We start from the raw sequence: 19,424 nt of genomic DNA on the forward strand, positions 1-19,424 counted from the left end.
AGAACTGCTCATCACCCAGGTCTGGAAACCTCACTCCCAAGGTTATTAGCACATCCAGTAGTAGGTAGAAAAAGAGGAGGAAGACTCATGAAACTGATTCTGCTCACTGGTTACAGCAATGACCTTGGCTGGGGCAGAGGTAAAAACTCATCTGAAATAAGGTTCCTGGAGTATTTATCATTCTATTTCTCTCTTCTAGGCAAGGAGTTTCCAAACCTAGCCCAGGGCCAATGCCTGGAGCTCTTGTTTGAAATGCAGATTCCTGAACACCAGCCCCAAAGATTCTGATCCAACAGGTGTGGGGTATACCCACGAATCTGTATGTCTATCAAGGGTCCCCTGTTCCAGGTGATCCTGACTTAGGGGATCCAAGAACCAGTATTTGGGAATAACCACTCTAACACACCCCGTCTCCATATATGATTGTCATTCACTGACAATTGGTGGTGCCTCAGATGAGGAGCCCGTGTAACTAACAGCCAGCATGTTCCTAGGCTCCCACATGGATGCACCTATGTGTCATGGGGCATGTGTCTCTGAGATCTGCCCCCCAGCCACTTCACACCGTCCTTGTAGCACACATGCACATTACACCAATTCAGTTCAGCAAATGTTTATTGGGCACCTACAACAGGCAAGGCACAGTACCAGCTGCTGTGGGTTACAAAGACAAGAAGGCTAGGCCTCACCCTCGAGAGGCTTACAGTCTAATAGGGAGAGACACACTCACAGGTAATAAAAATACAAGGCAAAATGAGGTGAGCTCTATGGCAGAGGCAAAAACAATGGGAGAACAGCGAGCAGAGATAGATCAGACATATCTCAGCAGATCAGATGTTGGATGCAGGGAGTGACGTTTCAGCCAGGCTCTGGGAGGTGGGTCGGATTCGCACAGGTGAACTGGAAAAAAGAGGACACTAAGGCACAAGCAAGGTATAGAGGTGGGAAAGTGCAATGAATGTTCAGAGAACAGAGATGCCTGCCTTGACCAATACATAGGAGGCCAACAGGATAACAGAGGGACCTAAGCTGGGGAAGTGGTTTCAGGCCAGATGGTGTGATCGCTCATAGTAGGATTTCTTTCTTTCTTTCTTTCTTTTTTTTCAAATGAAACAAAGTCTCGATCTACCACCCAGGCTGGAGTGCAATGCCACAATCATAATTCACTGCAGCCTCAGCCTCCTGAGATCAAGCGATCCTCCTGTAAGTAGTTGGGACTATAGGCACAGGCCACCATGCCCAGCTAATTTTGTGTGCATGAGTATTTTTTGTAGAGACAGGCTCTCACTTTGTCGCACAAGCTGGTCTCGAACTCCTGACCTCAAGCGATCCTCTTACCTTGGCCTCCAAAAGGGCTGAGATTATAGGCTTAAACTACCACACCCAGTTATAGTGAGGAGAATTGACTTCATTCCATTGGTAATGGTGAACCATTGAAGGTTTCTGAGCAGAGGAGTGACATGACTTCATTTCCACAAGTCTGAGCACACTGCTGTTTGTAATACATGATTAGCTTTATTCTTTTTGTCAACCTTACTCTATGGCTTACACCCCATCCTGGTCTCAAAGCAGAAGTGTGAACCTGAGCCCTGTGGCCACACATACTTTCCAGGCTGCACAAAGCAGGAAGCAGTGGCCTTAGCTAGGTAAACTCTGAGCTCATTTAACAGCTTTGCACCTTCTCCACAGAAAAGGAAGTGAGGCTTTCCAGAACGATTTGAGAATAAGAGGCAGGGCACAAGGACGGTACTTAACAAACTTCTGTCACCTAAGCATGGCAAGAATAAGCTGCAGAGAAAATGGGAGTGCAGAAGAAAATGGTGGAGAGATGCAAATGATCTAACTAGCATCATCCAAACTGAACCCTCTCCCAGTATGACTTCTGTAATAACCCACCTCCACCTCCAGCTAGTGGGAAGGGAGATTCCACAGTCTGACTCACTAGATCAGTTGATGGGGTTTCTAAGCACTCTACACATGGAAGGATCTCTGTGCATAGAGGCTCCTAGGATCCTGCTTAACCATCCAGTGAGGAAGGAGAATGGTGCCCACCCGCTCCTGGGCCACCCCAGCCTGCGAAGGGATGCGAGGCCACTGCTGTCCAGGTGGACACAGCAATGCTGGTTAGCGAGGGCTCCCCCAGAACCTCCACACCAGCCGAAGTGGGTGCTTGGGTGGAGAGCACAGAAGGGGGTGAAGTCACAGCTGGGTTTCCGAGGAGAAATGCTCCTGGGGTGCTGGCGTGCACCTCCGGGCCTGGCCCACTGGGGCCTCCGGCACCATTGCTGATGGTCCACAGGCATGGGTAGGGGCTGCAGAGACAGAGAAAGAGGGGAAGGGAATGTTCAATGGCACTCCAAGGAAGGAGTGCCACCTGACAAGCATGTACACAGTGCTGAGAAGGGCATGGTTACAGGAGGGCTTCTGGCCATGGCTTTATTTCTAGCTATGACACAGATTGGTCCTGTTTCTGCAGAAAAGCTAAGAGAAGCAGCAAAGTATGGTGGAATAATGATAAGATTAAGTATTCTGGTACTGGCCCGGCCACCAGCGAATTATTTGGTTTTAGACACAGAATTTCATTTATCTGGGCTCCCTTGCAGCCTATGTAAAATTGGCAGGGCAGTAGAAAAAAAGGTATTAAAACTGTATGATTTCTGCATATGATCTCTCCCTGGCCAATGTGGCATTATAACCAGGAAACATCACTGTCAGAAGACTGAAGTTTAAATCCCAGCTCTACCACTTAATTAGCTCTGTGGCCTTGGCTAAATTATTTAATATCTCTGAGTGTCAATTTCTCATCTTCAAGATGTGGATTCATAATTTTACCTACCTTACAGAGATTGCTACAAGGATTAAAAAAGAGGAATATATGGTCCTTAGCATGTAGTACTCAGTAAATGGTGGTTGTTATCATTAATTCTTCCATTCCTGGTCTCCGCCTGTGAGCTCTGGTGCCTGGCTGAAAGGCTGGGAGCTACAACATTTTCTTTGCCTTCTCTAGTTCTGTAGCACTGGTTCACACACTTGGTTGCACATTCGGCACATTGGAATCACTAGGGGGGTTTTTTAAAGTAATATTGGTGCCTGGATCCCACTCTCACCCCACTCCCCTGCCCCAGAGATTCTGATTGAACTGATCTGGCATGCAGCCCGAGTACGAGGATTTTTTTAAGTTTCCCAGGTGATTGTAATGTACAGCCAAGCTTGCATCTTAATATAGACGCAGTTGGAACAGGTGCAATGAACCCAATGTTTTCGGCCTGTAGTCATCACTATGTTTCTTACATTTTAGAGTTTCTGCATTGCCCAACACTGTATTGCTTGATAATATGCTTATTATCCAATGGCAATATTGAATACATTTGTTTTGTTTTGTTTCTAACAAAATATTTATGGAGTCAGGAATGAGTTAAACACACCAACAGGGAAGCCAGAGTTGGCAATGCCATCCTTCACCTGGTGCCATTTTTCAATGCTACAGGCCTCTTTGGACCATATGAAACCTTCAGCAGCCCATCCTCTGAGCTCTCTCTGAGCTAGCTCAGCTTATGGGGATTCTGGCCCCAATCTTCAGAAGATGCTCTTCTACATTATCTCTTACAGACCCTTTCTGATGCCTCCTGGGCCAGTGGGAGAACCATGGGCTCTGAGAGGTACTGCTTACTGCAGAACCTTCAGGAAGTTTTTAAGGCCTCTGAGCTTCAGTTTCTTCATCAGCAAAATAGGAATTTTAATACCTGCCTTATAGTTGTCTTTGACTACTACAGATGACTTATATATGGATGACATATATATGTAAGTATCTAGTATACAACTTGGCACATGATTGTTTAATATCTTCAGGGAACCTCATCTCCACTCTCTTTCTCACTTCCTACCACAGCCCAAATCAATGTTTTTCCCTCAGATCCTCTAGATCAGTGTCAAATGCAAATGATCCTCTAGATCAGCGTCAAAATGCAAACCATAAATGCCAACTACATATGTAAGTTTAAATTTTCTAGTAGCCACATTTAGAAAAAAGTTAATTTATTGTTAATATTTTATTTAACAAAAATATTCAAAATATTATTTCAACATGCATTTGATGTAAATACATATAATATATGTATATATTTACATCATAATATTTACATAATAACATCTATATTTACATATACTGTTATATTTTTATATATTTATATATTTTTAATATATATTTTATAGATATTAAAATATATATATTTATACAAATTATAAATATATATTAAAATATATATTATCTATTTTATATATAAGTCTATATTATATTTAAAAATATAAAAATATATGTAATATAGTAGTATATATATTTTATATATTTTTTTATATATATATAAAAAACTGGGATTTTTATTCTTTGTTTCACACTAAATCTTCAAAATCCTATGTGAGTATTACACTCAACTTGGACTAGCTGCATTTCAAGTGTTTGACAACTACAGGTGGCTGGTGGCTGCTGCACTGGACAGCACAGCTCTACACCCTTGTGGGCCACAGCAATATCAGCAACACCCAGGAACTTGGTAGAAATGCAGAATCTCAGGCCTCCACCCAAACCTACCAATCAGATTCTGCATTTTAACAACAACCTCAGGTGATTCTAAGCCACCACATTCTCCTAACCTTTCCTAACTTTTTCTGGACTTACAAATCACAAGTCATCTGATGTCTTCCCAAGTTCCATCCTTTTTTTTTTTTTGGAGGCAGAGTTTCGCTCTTGTTGCCCAGGCTGGAGTGCAGTGCCTCAGCTCACTGCAACCTCTGCCTCCTGAGTTCAAGTGATTCTCCTGCCTCAGCTTCCCAAGTAGCTGGGATTACAGGCATGCACCACCACGCCTGGCTAATTTTTGTATTTTTAGTAGAGATGGGGTTTCACCATGTTGGCCAGGCTGGTTTCAAACTCCTGACTTGAGGGGATCTACCTGCCTCAGCCTCCCAAAGTGCTGAGATTACAAGTGTTAGCCACCGCACCCAGCCAAGCCTCATCTTTTAATTTTGAATCCACTTTGGACCTTCTCAAAATTCTGCATAACCATATTGAACATAATAGCTGACATTTACACAGAATGTTACTGCTTACAAAGCACATTAATGCATTTTCTCATTTCTGCATTTGATGCTCACAGTAACTCTGCAAAGTAGGTCATATTATTTCCATGATACCGATAAGAAAGCTGAAGCTCAGTAAGGCTAAGAAAATTGCCCAAAGCCACAAAATCACTACTAAGAGGTAGAACTGGGACTCAAACCCCTGCCTGTCAGACTCAAAGGGGCCTTCTCTTCCCACTTCACCACTCAGATTTCTAGAAGTCAGAACTTAATGCAGGTTGCTAGTGTGAGGATTAAACCATGGGGTCCCCCATGCTACACTTAACTCTGTTACCAGGGTTGTGAGGCCAGGCATCCACAATATGTCCCCCTTTTAGGATGGGTGACTCATGGGAAAATGGACAATCATGGGTCTTGACTTCTCAGTGTATATTTATACTTTTCCTCTTCAATTCCTCTACAGTCAGTATCTATTTGCTACCACCATAGTTTAAAGTATTTCTGACTGGTTTAAGACAAATGATCCCAGGCCATAATGTCTTTACCCTTTTATTTATTTATTTGTTTATTTTTTGAGATGGAGTTTCACTCTTGTTGCCCAAGGTAGAGTGCAATGGCGCGATCTCAGCTCACTGCAACCTCTGCCTCCTGGGTTCAAGCGATTCTCCTGCCTCAGCCTCCTGAGTAGCTAGGATTACAGGCATGCGCCACCATGCCCAGCTAATTTTTGTATTTTTAGTAGACATGGGGTTACATTATGTTGGCCAGGCTGGTCTGGAACTGCTGACCTCAGGTGATCCACCTGCCTTGGCCTCCCAAAGTGCTGGGATTACACGTGTGAGCCACTGCACCCGGCCTATCCTTCTAAATAAAAGAAATAGTATATGACTGAGCTGTTTCTCCCCTTATGAAAGAACTCCATCCTGTTGCCACCTTGACTTCTTAGTGTTTTAGAAGTCAAGACAATAGGTTAGACCAAGCCACCCTAGGAAAAAGAATGAACTTGAGTCCCCAGTGCTAAAGTAAACCCCCAAGACGACCAATGAGTGAGTTGATGGTGTTGGTCTTACCTGGGCCCTGGATTGATTGGTCCGTTGGTGTGGGGTACAGACAGGATGCTGGCATGGGGTGTGGAGGATAAGGAAGTCCAGCTGTCAGGTCCCGAGAAAACTTGCAGATTATTGCTTGAGCTTTCTATCAAATTCACTTGGGGAAATAACAACAGTTGAAGTGATAGCAAATGTAGAAGACATAAAGATGGTGACCAGTGACATTATCCTAGGGCAAAATATAACCATGGCTTGCACTACAGGCACCAACAGTTTGTTAGTTCTTTCTCAGGGAAATAGAAAATAAAAAGAAACGTGGGTTTCCTCAATGTTAACCATATGCCAGGTGTCATTCATAGTTTAATCTTCACACCAGTGACTCCTTAACTCCATCTTATAGATACGCCTCAGGGTGGTAGAATGATTTGCCCTGGGTAACACCGATCTGTCTAACTCATTTCACCACAGTCACTCTCTTTTAAGAAGGGACCATACCAGCCTCCCCTCAAGCTAAGCCTAAGGGCCACCAGTGCCCCAGATGAGATTTCTGAGGTCCAGGAACTTATTCTTCTCAGCCATCCCTGAGTAGGTTTAAATATCTCAAGTACAGTGCCTTTTGGCCAGGCATGGTGCTCACACCTGTAATCCTGGCACTTTGGGAGTCCAAGGCAGGGGAATCCCTTGAGCCCAGGAATTTGAGACCTTTCTGGGCAACACAGAGAGACACCATCTCTACAATTAAAAAAAAAAAAATTAAGAAAAAAACATACCTTTTTACAAAAAGAAGAAGATAGTATGATCTCACTTATATGTGGACTCTAAGAAAGTTGAATACATAGAAGCTGAGAGTACAACAGTGGTTACCAGGGGTGGGAAGCTGGGGAAATGCGATATTGGTCAAAGGATATAAAGTTGCACTTGTGTAGGATGAATAAGTCTAGAGATCTAACTTACAATCTGAAGACTATAGTTAATAATATTGTACTGTGTACTGGAAATTTGCTAAAAGAATAGATTTCAGGTGCTCTCATCATGAAAAAAAGTAACTATGTGAGGAGATGGACATGTTAATTTGCTTGACAGCAGTAATCACTTCACTATGCATATCAAAACATCATGTTGTACACCTTGAATATATACAGTTTTTATGGGGGTGGGGGAAGAACGTCTTCCATTTCTTTGAATCTCTATTTGCATAAATAGTATACAAATAAGAGAGAGGAAGAAGGCAGAGGGAGGGAGGAAGGAAGGGAAAAGGGGGAGAAGGGAGAGAGAGAAGGAAGATTCCAACGTCTATCTCTGGTGCTATGGTTTGAATGTGTCCCCCAAGGTTCATGTGTTGGGAGCTTAATTCCCAATGCAAGAGTGTTGAGAGGTGGGGCCTTTAAGAGGTGACTAGGCCATGGGGGCTCTACCCTCAGGAATAGGCTAATGTCAGTATTGCAGGAATGGGTTTCTGATAAAAGGACGGGTTTAGCCTCCTGCCCTCTCCCCCTCTCTTTCCCCCACCATCCATGTGATGCCTTTCGCAATGTTATGATACAGCCAAAAAACCCTTACCATATGCTGGCACCTTAATCTTAAACTCCCCAGCCTCCAGGACTATGAGAAAATAAATGTCTATTGCTTATAAATTACCCAATCTCAAGTATTTTGTTAAAGCGCCACAAAGGGGACTAAGACACCTGGCCATGTCTCCTCTTTTTACGATCTGGCACTTCCAAGCTCTCCAGCCCTAACTCTTACATCTTCCCTCTGTCCCCGCTCCCCCCTACACTCTGCTTCAAAGCTGTTCCCAGACAACCTAGGGTCTTTCCCCTTTCTGTATCTTTGCTCAGCCCACTCTCTCTACCTGGAATGCCCTGCACCTCTGCCTTTGGCACATGTCATCCTCCACCTTTTACCCCTGCCCACTCCCACTCTGTCCTTTTCTATTCATCTTTCAAGGCTCCATTTAAATGTTAACCCCTCTGGGCAGCCTTTGCTCCTCCACCAGGCATATCTAGCTGCTCTTTTTTCTTCATTCCCATGGCACCCTGACTTATGTGTTTTATAGACTGTTTCTCAAACTCTAGAGCGCTTATGAATCCCCTGGTGATCTTGTTAAAATGCAGACCCTGACTCAGGAGTAGAGCCTGAAAGTCTACATTTCTAACAAGTTCCCAGGTGATGCTTCTGCATTATATTAGGATTCATTATTTACGTATTTGTGTAACCCCGAGCTCCTCCAGGGAAGAAGCTATATCTTTTTTTTTTTTTTTTTTTTTTTGAGACGGCGTCTTGCTCTTGTTGCCCAGGCTAGAGTGCAGTGGCACAATCTTGGCTCATTGCAGCCTCTGCCTCCCGGATTCAAGCAATTCTCCTGCCTCAGCCTCCCAAGTAGCTGGGATTACAGGCGCCAACCACCACACCTGGCTAGTTTTTGTATTTTTAGTAGAGAAGGGGTTTCGCCATGTTGGCCAGGCTACTCTCGAACTCCTGATCTTGTGATCCGCCCGCCTCAGCCTCCCAAAGTGCTGGGATTACAGGCATGAGCCACCGCTCCCGGCCCTGAAACTATGTCTTAATCACTTTCCTATCCCACTGCCTAGAAGAACATGGTACACAGTAGGTGCTCAGAAGATGTGATTTGATGCTGACCGCAGGAAAGAATGAGGAAGTAGAGTGAGCCACTGCTCAGTTTCTGCTATTGGTAAGCTACATAATCTCCCTACCTGGCAGCAACTGTTGAGGTTGCCAAGAATAGCAGGCTAAGGGACACAGGGACAGGTAGCTGGTGACCAGGAGGACCCTCTACAAATGCAGAGCTCAGGGTGTCACTGAGGAAGGAAGGAGGCTGGAATCCAAATACTCTCCACTGTCTCCCATGCCGTGAACTTTACTTTTTTTATTGTCAATCTCTTCATATTAGTATAGAATCTCCGTAAGGGCAGGGCATTTGTCCATTTCATTCCTGTGCTTGAAACAGAGCCTGGCATATAGTCGATCCTCAATAAATATTTGTTGCATGAATAATTTAATGAAAAAGTAACCATTGTTTTCATTTCTCCCTTCTTTCTACAAATCTAATAATCAGGCAAGGTCCGGGCCTACATAAGGCAAAGGTGGAAAAGGCAATAGTCAGTGAGAAAAAAGCACACAAACAATACTGCTAACTTAAAAAAAACAGCCAGACAGCAAAAATTATTTTAAAATATTAAGGTTGGGTTTGCATGTCTCCAACTGAATCAGACTAAGGCCTGAACATATAGGGATCCAGCTTCCCAGAGACCTTCCTAATAATTCCCTAATGCTAGACCCAGTATTCCCTGAACTGAGCCATGAATGCAACTATAGAAAAGAGACATGTGAAGGTGATGAGCTGAGTGTTTCAGACCCACACAACTTGACATGGCTTTTAGAGATCTGCCTGAACTGCTCAGAATATCAGTGTCCTGGTCTTTCACGCTCATTAGAAACCAGGAGACTGGGGGTTTTATGAAACAATTTTTTTAAAAAAACTAAGATTGTTATACCTAGTTAATCAAATATTTGTACATAAAATAACAATAAAATAAAACACAAAAACAATAATATCATAGATGTATATTAGATGACAGGGGTTCCATCTTTAGCTACTCCTTTTCCTAGCTGTTTATCCATTTCTCCTGACTGCCCCCACCCCAGCCCATACCCCAAGGGTTTAATCAGCAGAGTCACAGACCTGAGGGAGAATGGTTTCTGTGCATGTACGCAGAAGGGTAGGGAGCCTGCCGGTGTCCTCGGAGACCCGAATAGTGCTCACAGCCATGGTGGGTGTGGGGAGCAGGCAGAGGCAGAGGAGCGGCATACTGGTAATTGGAGTTTCCTGCTGTGCACACTCCGTCTGGATTGGAAAAGATCCAGCCTCCCACTAAAATAGACAAGAGGAATACACCAAGACTGAGTCTGTGAACTCCCACACCAAAAATCAGGTGACCAGCTACTTTACACAGCTACAATTCTTGTAAATGACACTGATGCCAGCCTGTGTGATGGTGCCAGCCTGTGTGGTGGTGCCAGCCTGTGTGGTGGTACCATCCCCTAGCTGCCACTGCCCTTGCCCATGGGCAGCTAACTTGGCTTCTCTGGAAATGCATGACCAGTCCTGAAACTGCCTTTGCAAAAATTGTATCAGTGAGAAAATTTTGGCAGTTGAAGAGATCTGATCTACCCAATCTCCCTCTTGCCTTTAGCCTTCAAGCTGCCAAGCTAGCTTTGGGAGACATTTAGCTTATAGTTTAAATAATAGTAATCCTTCTCTAAAACTCAACTGCCTTTGTAAAGCTAATGAAAGACTACCAGGCTAGGAGCATAGAGGAGCCTGAATTCTGCTAAGATGTAGACACAAATGATTGCCAGCCATTATTCCAGACTTTACAAGATACACAACTTTCCCAATTACTCCTGCAGATAACATCACTATTGTAGAACCTAAGATAGGCCTTTAGAGATATCTTTTCAGGTTTTTGGCATATCTGACACCAGTGGCTCCACCTGGACCCACCAACCCCACCTGTGGCCCCACCCAGAAGTGACTCAGCACCAGAGGACAGCTTCAATTCCCTGTGATTTCATCTCTGATCCAACCAATCAGCAGCAAGCACCTATTGTCTAGCTACCCCCACTTCTTCCCTGAAATTGCCTCTGAAAAAGGTAACCTAACCTACAAGTTTTTGAAGAGATTGATTTGAGTAAGAGCTCTGTCCCCAAAATGGCATGGCCAGATTCATGTCTATTAAACTCTTTCTTTATTGCAACGCTGTGATCTTTGTGTCAGAGGTGTTTGAACCAGAGTGACTCCATCTTGAATAGGGGCCAGGTAAAGTGAGGCTGAGACCTACTGGGCTGCATTCCCAGATGGTTAGGAAATCTTAGTCACAGGATAAGATAGGAGGTGAGCACAACATACAACAAAGGCCTTGCTGATAAAACAGGATGCGGTAAATAAGCCGGCCAAAACCCACCAAAACCAAGATGGCAATGAAAGTGACCTCTGGTTATCCTCACTGCTAGTTATATGCGAATCATAATGCATTAGAATGCTAAAAGACACTTCAACAAGCACCATGATAGTTTACAAATGCCATGGCAATGTCAGGAAGTTACCCTATGTGGTCTAAAAAGGGGAGAAATCAACCCTCAGCTGTGGAAATTGCCCACCCCTTTCCTGAAAAACTCATGAATAATCCACCCCCTGTATAGCATATAATCAAGAAATAACTATAAGTATACTCAGTTGAGCAGCCCATGCCTCTGTTCTGCCTATGAAGTAGCCATTCTTTTATTCCTTTACTTTCTAAATAAACTTGCTTTCACTTTACTCTGTGGACTCGCCCCGAATTCCTTCTTGCATGAGGTCCAAGAACCCTTTGTTGGGGTCTGGATCAGGACCCCTTCTCAGGAACATCTTTTTGTGCAACCAGCAGGAAGAACCTATCAGATGGTTACAGTCCTATCAAAGGACTCTATCAAAGGGTGGAAAACCTCTAAAGCAACACTGGAATATAGCAATATGAAATACGATGAGTTCATGTCCTTTGTAGGGACATGGATAAAGCTGGAAACCATCATTCTCAGCAAACTATCGCAAGGACAAAAAACCAAACACCGCATGTTCTCACTCATAGGTGGGAATTGAACAATGAGAGCACATGGACACAGGAAGGGGAACATCATACACCAGGACCTGTCGTGGGGTAGGGGGAGCGGGGAGGGATAGCATTAGGAGATATATCTAATGTAAATGACGAGTTAATGGGTACAGCACACCAACATGGCACATGTATACATATGTAACAAACCTGCACGTTGTGAACATGTACCCTAGAACTTAAAGTATAACAAAAATAAATAAATAAATAAATAAAAAGAAATACGATCTGAATGCAGAAGTTAATAGAAATGCAAAGTTAAGGTGCTTCAGGCTTAATTAAAATAAAAGTCAGTCTAGGAGGCATTACACGTATATGTAACTCATGGACCTTCAGCTACCAGGGAAGGTAGGGAATGATTAATGTGGTTACGCAGGAAGAGTGAAAGCCTCTCTATTTCTGCCGAGTGTGAAGGTGCCTTCAGTTCTCACTCTAAGCAACAGATATCATGATGCCTTCCAACCCCACCCCACAAAGAGAATTCTGACAGCACAGAAAGGGAGAGCTGGCCTAGCCACCTTGACAACAAGCATTTTGGTTTTTGGTTTTTTTTCCTTTTTTCTTCTTTTTCATTCCACTTATTTACTGGCAGGCAGCAAGCATTTTGCAGAATATTTTGGACGACTGCAAAATGTTTTGTAGAAAGATTCTGAACAGAAGACTATTTCGAGTGAGTTTATGGGCAAAGACTGAGACTTAGTACTGCAGGCCCCAAAACAAGAAGCTTGTTCTCCCGCTGACCATGCCTCAGCTAAGGGATCAGTGGATGGGGATACAGATAGGAACAGAGCTGTTCCTTAAGAACATTGGCTAAGGATTGTCACCTGGGCTTCGGCAATGAGGAAATGGAGCTTGATATTAGAACCCACCGCCTTTGCTTAATACTTTTTAAGTACAAGTAAGCAAATTGTACAAAGTTCATATTACAATCATTCCCAACAAATCCTTTTCTCATCTTCATTTTCCCAGAGTTGCACAAACTTATGGCCCAAGGGGTCATAACTAACAGACTAACAGAATCAAGATTCATGCACCCAGCGGGCAAAACCAGGCAAGTGGCCCCTCAGAACCAGACTTTGCCACATATAATGTACACACCTCAAGAAGTTTGCTGAGAAGATTGCAACACATGAACTTTGAACTCCTATGGTTCTGCACATGGCCCTAACCTAGAAAACGAGGTTTTTATTCCAGTTCATTCCACCTAAAGGAAAAAACTGAGGGGGAAGTGAAAAAAGAAAAACAGCTCAGAACAGTCTGAGTTATGTGAGGCATGCAAAATTTATCAGGCCCAGAGGGATGTGAGTGTGAGAAGCAGCTTCAGTCAAGGGCACCCCCTGCACCCATGCCCGGGAGCAATTCTTTAAAGGCATTTTTGTTCCTGACTAGCTGCCTCACCCATTATCTTCACGTTCCTGGAATGTGTGATACAAAGAACAATATATAACCAATCAATAGCTCATGGTACAGTAAACAGTTTATGAATCGCCTCTTCTTTTTCCCTTTAAAAATCCACTTGTAACTGCTGCTAACCCAAGTATATATTCAGGGGAACTTGAATCTGTGCTCCCAAGTTGTAGTCCTCAAACTTGACCCAAATAAACTTTTTACTTATATTAATGTTGCCTCAGTTTTTTCATTTAGGTTGACAGTCATTTTTGAAGAGTGCTTTTCGGCCGGGGGCAATGGCTCATGCCTGTAATCCCAGCACTTTGGGAGGTCGAGGCAGGCGGATCACAAGGTCAGGAGTTCAAGACCAGCTTGGCCTATATGGTGAAACCCCATCTCTACCAAAAATACAAAAATTAGCCGGGCATGGTGGCACATGCCTGTGGGCCCAGCTGCTCGAGAGGCTGAGGGAGAGGAGTCACTTGAACCCGGGAGGCGGAGGTTGCAGTGAGCCAAGACTGGGCCATTGCACTCCAGCCTGGGCAACAGAGCGAGACTCCGTCTCAAAAAAAAAAAGAGTGCTTTTCTGAGAGCTGCTTCTCTTTATGCGGCTATACTCCCAGGTCTGTTATGGAAGGTGCAGTAAGATTGAAGGGAAGGAAGAAGTAAAGAACTCTGCAGCTGGCAAACTGCATAAGGGATCTTTGCAAGCCAATATAATCCAAATTAAAGAGGGTTTCAGACATCAGGGTTAACTTTCCTACTCTGATGTCACTGATCGTGGGTTGCATTGCAGCTGCAGAGGATTCCCTCCACCAACCTGGGACGTGGACAAGGTAACACCCTGATGGGAACATCCAACACTACCATCAGAATCCCAGCTATATTACTCCACCTCTTCCTACAGCCTTCCAGCCCACAAATAAAGACTCTTCCCCATGGAGGCTACAGCCTGCATGACACATTGCTATGGGGACCAACTCCAAAATTAGCAAACACTAAGAACAGGAGAACTCCAAAACAGAGAGACCAGAGTGGCAAGCATAACGTTAGGAGGCAAGCCGAGAACACACTGTTGAGGGCTCAGAGCCTTACTGACACGAAAACCAGAGTCTAAGAAATTCATCATTTTCATTCTTATCTCCTGCCTACGATTTTTTTAAGTCTCTTAAGCCTAGGAGCATTGGCTCTCTCTCTGGAATTCTGGAAAGGGCACAAATTTGTCCTTAATAGAATAAACCGTGTGTTGGGTTTTGATTTGGAAGTCCTTAAGCAGTCCTGACAGGCAAAGAGTCTGAGTGTGGAAGGAGCTGGCTCCAGGTACAGCCCCACGCGCCTCCCGCCTCATGTACACCCAACTCACAGTGAGAATAGGTCACATGCTGGCTCTCAGAGATGGCCTCCGGGACGTCTCTTAGGTGATTTCTGAAAGAGTAAAGAAAATGCACCATGGCTGTCCAATTTTTTATGTATGTCCACTATAAAGCATACCCAAAATTCTCCTTGAAGAGCAATCAATGTCTTAGAATAAGAAAACCAAACACCTTTTTCCTAAGCTCCTGTCCTTCCCCATTCTCCTTCCTTCGGGGTGCTGTCTCTACTTGTGCAATTGCTCTTGGAGTTGCGATTTTACTGTTTACCCCTCTTTACCACATTTACAGCTATCCCTGTTTATTTTGATCTGAATAATTTGGGGATATTGCTCCTGACTGACAAGATTCAAGCAATAATAACAGCACAATTCCAGGGCACAATTACATATGTGATATGCTAGATCCACCAATGACCGTGTGAGGGGAAATATTAACATATTTTTCTAATTTTGTAGATTAGAAAAGTGGATCTCGAGGAGGTAAACTGACTTATGCAAGAACAAACAGCCAGTAAATTACAGAGCAAGGATTCAGTCAGGACCTCTTACTCAAAGTCCTAAATTCTTTGTATTATACCATGCTACTGTCACTTTGAATCTAGATTGTGTCATCTCACATATCAGTTTATCCTTTAGGCCTTTTGTTAACTGAAAACGTTATAAGTGTGTCTTGTATATTATCATAATTTATTCCAATATTGGAGCTAGGCACAGTAGCTCACTCCTGCAATCTCAGCAACTAAGGAGGCGGAGGCAGGAGGATCACTTGAGGCCAGGAGTTTGAGACTGTCTGGGCAACATACTGAGACCCCCTGTCTCTTTAAAAAAAACACATAGCCAGGCATGGTGGCACATGCCTGTAGTCCCCACTACTTGGGAGGCTGAAGCAGGAGGTTAGCTTGAGCCCAGGAATTTAAGGCTGCAGTGAGCTATATCACACCACTGTACTCCAGCCTGCGTGATAGAGCAAGACCCCATCTCTAAAATAATAATAATAATATATTCAAATATTGGACAGGACAGGGTCATGTGATGCATCATTATGAACATCTGTCCATTAATCTAGAGCCTTATCAGAGCCTTTAAGGTGAACAGGAAAGATTAGACAGTTATAAAAACTATTTAAAAGATTTGAAACTCAAGCAATAAAATCTGAACATTAAAAAGATAATCATATTATACTGTAGGCTTTGTCAATTAAAAAGTCAGTGATAAGCACCATCATCTTCTTTTTCCTGGGATGAAAAAGACATAGAGTCTGGGCACGGTGGCTCAAGCCTGTCATCTCAGCAATTTGGGAGGCCGAGGCGAGTGGATGACCTGAGGTCAGGAGTTCAAGACCAGCCTGGCCAAGATGGCAAAACCCTGTCTCCACTAAAAATAAAACATAAAAAATTAGCTGGGCATGGTGGTGGCCACCTGTAATCCCAGCTACTAGGGAGGCTGAGACATGAGAATCGCTTGCACCCAGGAAGCAGAAGTTGCAGTGAGCCAAGATAGTGCCACTCCAGCCTGACTCTGTCTCAAAAAAAAAAAAAAGAAGGAAGGAAGAATGAAAGAAAGAAAGAGAGAGAGAGAGAGAGAAAGAAAGAAAGAAAGAAAGAAAGAAAGAAAGAAAGAAAGAAAGAAAGAAAGAGGGAGGGAGGGAGGGAGGGAGGGAGGAGAGGAGAGGAGAGGAGGGAGGGAAGGGAAGGGAATGGAAGTGAAGGGAAGGGAAGGGAAGAAGGAAAGGAAGGAAAGGAGGGAAGCAAAGGAAGGAAGGAAAGGAAGAAAGAAAAAGAGGAAGGAAGGAAGGAAAAGAAGGAAAGGGAAAGAAGGGAAAGAAAGAAAGAAAGGAAAAAAGAGAGAAAGGAAGGAAGAAAGAAAAGATATAGAGATGGCAGGTCGCTGCCCCAAAGTAGCAGAATCATCACTCATACCCCCAGAAGTCTCCGACTTCTTTTCTCAGCAGAGGAAATGTGAACCTGTCTCCATTTTTCACTTTTCCTAGGCTAAATGTAGTTTTAAAAAAGCAATTTATTAATGCCATGCTACTCAGAAGTAATTAGGAAAAAGGCAGAGTGAATTATTATAAATCTAAATCATTTAATTTTTTTAATGTGATTGTGCTACTTTCAAGAATTCATAGTAAAACAGGTCTTTAAAAAAAATTGTTAGTTAACAGTTCTCCTGGATCCCTATTATAACGAATAGATAATTATGATTTGAATTTTCTAGATGTTGTTGAATATTGAATTGAATATTGAAAGCCTATTTCTTTTTTTTTCTGAGACGGAGTCTCGCTCTGTCGCCCAGGCTGGAGTGCAGTGGCGCGATCTCGGCTCACTGCAAGCTCCGCCTCCTGGGTTCACGCCATTCTCCGGCCTCAGCCTCCCGAGTAGCTGGGACTACAGGCGCCCGCCACCACACCCGGCTAATTTTTTGCATTTTTAGTAGAGACGGGGTTTCACCATGTTAGCCAGGATGGTCTCGATCTCCTGACTCCTGAGCTCGTAATCTGCCCGCCTCGGCCTCCCAAAGTGCTGGGATTACAGGCATGAGCCACCGCACCTGGCTGAAAGCCTATTTCTATAAAAGGTAATGAAAGTGCTACTAGTCTAGTTCCTTTCAAGATAATCATAAATTCCACATTTGTATTTGCATAAATCATTCATTAGAAGATTTCACTAAAATTTCTTTACTTACCTTTCCTTGGCATCCAAGAAGGCTTTGGCAAAAGGATTGTACTTGATTTTGAGAGCCGTTATCTTGCATTTACAAAGACAAGAAGTGTTAGTAAAAGTAGGATACACATGGGCAAACAGAACCCTTTGTCTTCTGTAAAACCAGTTTAATTCCCTCTCTTTTCCTTCCCTTTTCTACCAGGCACGATGGCTTATGCCTGTAATCCCAGCACTCTGAGAGGCAGAGGCCCTTTCCATCTTTGTATACTCCAGCACTTAATCACCATTGCGCTGTCTCTGGCAAAGGACATTTTATCACTGCATGTGGTGAAAATGCTAATGCCATGTAAAGTGAGAAAAGAAAGGGCAAAACACTGGAAATGAGCAAAGCCCTGATGTGCGAAGCCTAGCATTCATTTTTTTACTCATGTATTTATTTTTTTTCAACAATCCCTGATCCCCTACTACATGTGATTTACTTTTCTAGTCACTTGGTACACAGTGGAGAGCAGCACAGGTGTGATCCTGCCCCTCTGGAAGAGTGCCATCTAGCATCGAGTCCCTCATTCATAAATAATCACTTACACATGGGGCCATGTCAATGCAAAAAGCAAACTATCACTGCCATTCACTGTCACTCTCTTTATCTGCCTTAGCCTGAGCCTGCTTCATTTCTCATTAGAGACATCTGACGTATAGATAGATAGTGATCGTGATAGAGATAAAACAGAGACAAAGAAATATTTATTTTTCATCTCTCCCCACTGGGATGTAAGTGCCTTGAAGACAGGGTATTCATCTGTTTTATTCATTGCAGTATTTCCAGCATCTAGAACAATATCCAGCATGTAGTAATGCCCAGCAAATATTTGTTGAGTAAATAAATATTTACAGAATATATATATACACACACACACATATATATATATATATTTTGAGACGGGAGTCTTGCTCCCAGGCTGGAGTGCAGCAGCTCAATCTTGGCTCACTTCAACCTCTGCCACCTGGGTTCAAGTGATTTTCCTGCCTCAGCCTCCCAAAGTGCTGAGATTACAGGCATGAGCCACCACACCCAGCTCACAGAATATTTATGTCAGCAAGGATCTGAGACTTGATGGCAGAAGGAAAGCAAAATAAGACCCAGATATGGTTTGGCTATGTCCCCACCCAAATTTCATCTTGAATTGTAGCTCCCATAATTCCCACGTGTTGTGGGACGGTCCCGGTGGGAGATAACTGAATCATGACGGCAGTTTCCCCCATACTGTTCTCGTGGTAGTGAATAAGTCTCACGAGATCTGATGGTTTTATAAGGGGTTTCCCCTTTCTCTTGGCTCTCATTCTCTTTGCCTGTCACCATGTAAGATGTGTCTTTTGCCTTCCACCATGATTGTGAGGCCTCCCCAGCCATGTGGAACTGTGAGTCCATTAAACTTCTTTTTCTTTATAAATTACCCAGTCTCAGGTATGTCTTTATTAGCAGCGTGAAAATGGGCTAATACAGAGCCCAACTCCTTCTGGCTCAGAACTTGTGAGAAGAAATCAGGAGAAAGAGGAAAAAGAGGTGTGGGGTCAGATAGGTACAACCTGGTCTTTCTCTTGGCTTAAACCTGGAGAGGTAGAAAAGCATACAAGAAGCTAGCAGGGGGTGCAAAGGAAACACTGGCCTCCTTCACCCACCCCCACGCCCACTCGCCACTCAGGGTGCATCTGCATGGACTTGGCAGGGAAGCTTTGTTGGCAGAGGGAGGCACTGGGGCTAGGCTTTCCAGAGCTTGATTGCCATGGAGCATGTTCAAGACCCAGGAGTAGCGAGTCAGGCCGGGAGATTGCTGGATGGGTCAAAAACGACCAGTCAGGTGGTTCAAAGAGAACTGTCCAGCACCTGCAGCCAGGAAAAGCTTCTGAGGGTTTACCAAGTCAGCAGCCAAATGACAAGTTCCGCAGACCACCAACTAAACCAACAGCACACCAGTGGGCAGGGGCCTTGCCTAGAGACCAGAGGAGGTTAGGACATGGTCTCCAATTCCACATGCACCCCCCACCACCCCGTTTCCCAGAGTTACAAAGGCCATACCTCCCCTCATAGACCCAGACTCCAGCCCAGGGAGAAAAGCTGGGAGAGAGGGCTATCTGCAAAATGGAATTACTTTATCATCGAAAGACTGGCCACCAGCTGAGGGACTGTTTACATTATTAGCTA

General features: G+C 43.8%; 1 protein-coding gene across 2 annotated transcripts in view; it reads right to left on the reverse strand.

Moving 5' to 3' along the window:
* Positions 1-597: 597 nt before the first annotated feature.
* The window catches only part of TBX19 (T-box transcription factor 19), a 41,224-nt gene continuing 22,397 nt past the window's right edge, over positions 598-19,424 (reverse strand). For both annotated transcript variants that reach the window (XM_063811556.1, XM_001174854.7), the window contains exons 4-8: positions 17,244-17,305; positions 14,550-14,611; positions 9,829-10,017; positions 6,147-6,282; positions 598-2,312 (exon numbers count right to left, since the gene is read on the reverse strand). In XM_063811556.1, coding sequence (XP_063667626.1) covers positions 2,018-2,312; positions 6,147-6,282; positions 9,829-10,017; positions 14,550-14,611; positions 17,244-17,305 — 744 coding nt within the window. In that variant the 3' untranslated portion in view covers positions 598-2,017. The remainder of the gene's footprint in view (positions 2,313-6,146; positions 6,283-9,828; positions 10,018-14,549; positions 14,612-17,243; positions 17,306-19,424) is intronic.

Source organism: Pan troglodytes, chromosome 1, assembly GCF_028858775.2.
Source record: "Pan troglodytes isolate AG18354 chromosome 1, NHGRI_mPanTro3-v2.0_pri, whole genome shotgun sequence".
Classification (NCBI taxonomy): Eukaryota; Metazoa; Chordata; class Mammalia; order Primates; family Hominidae; genus Pan; species Pan troglodytes.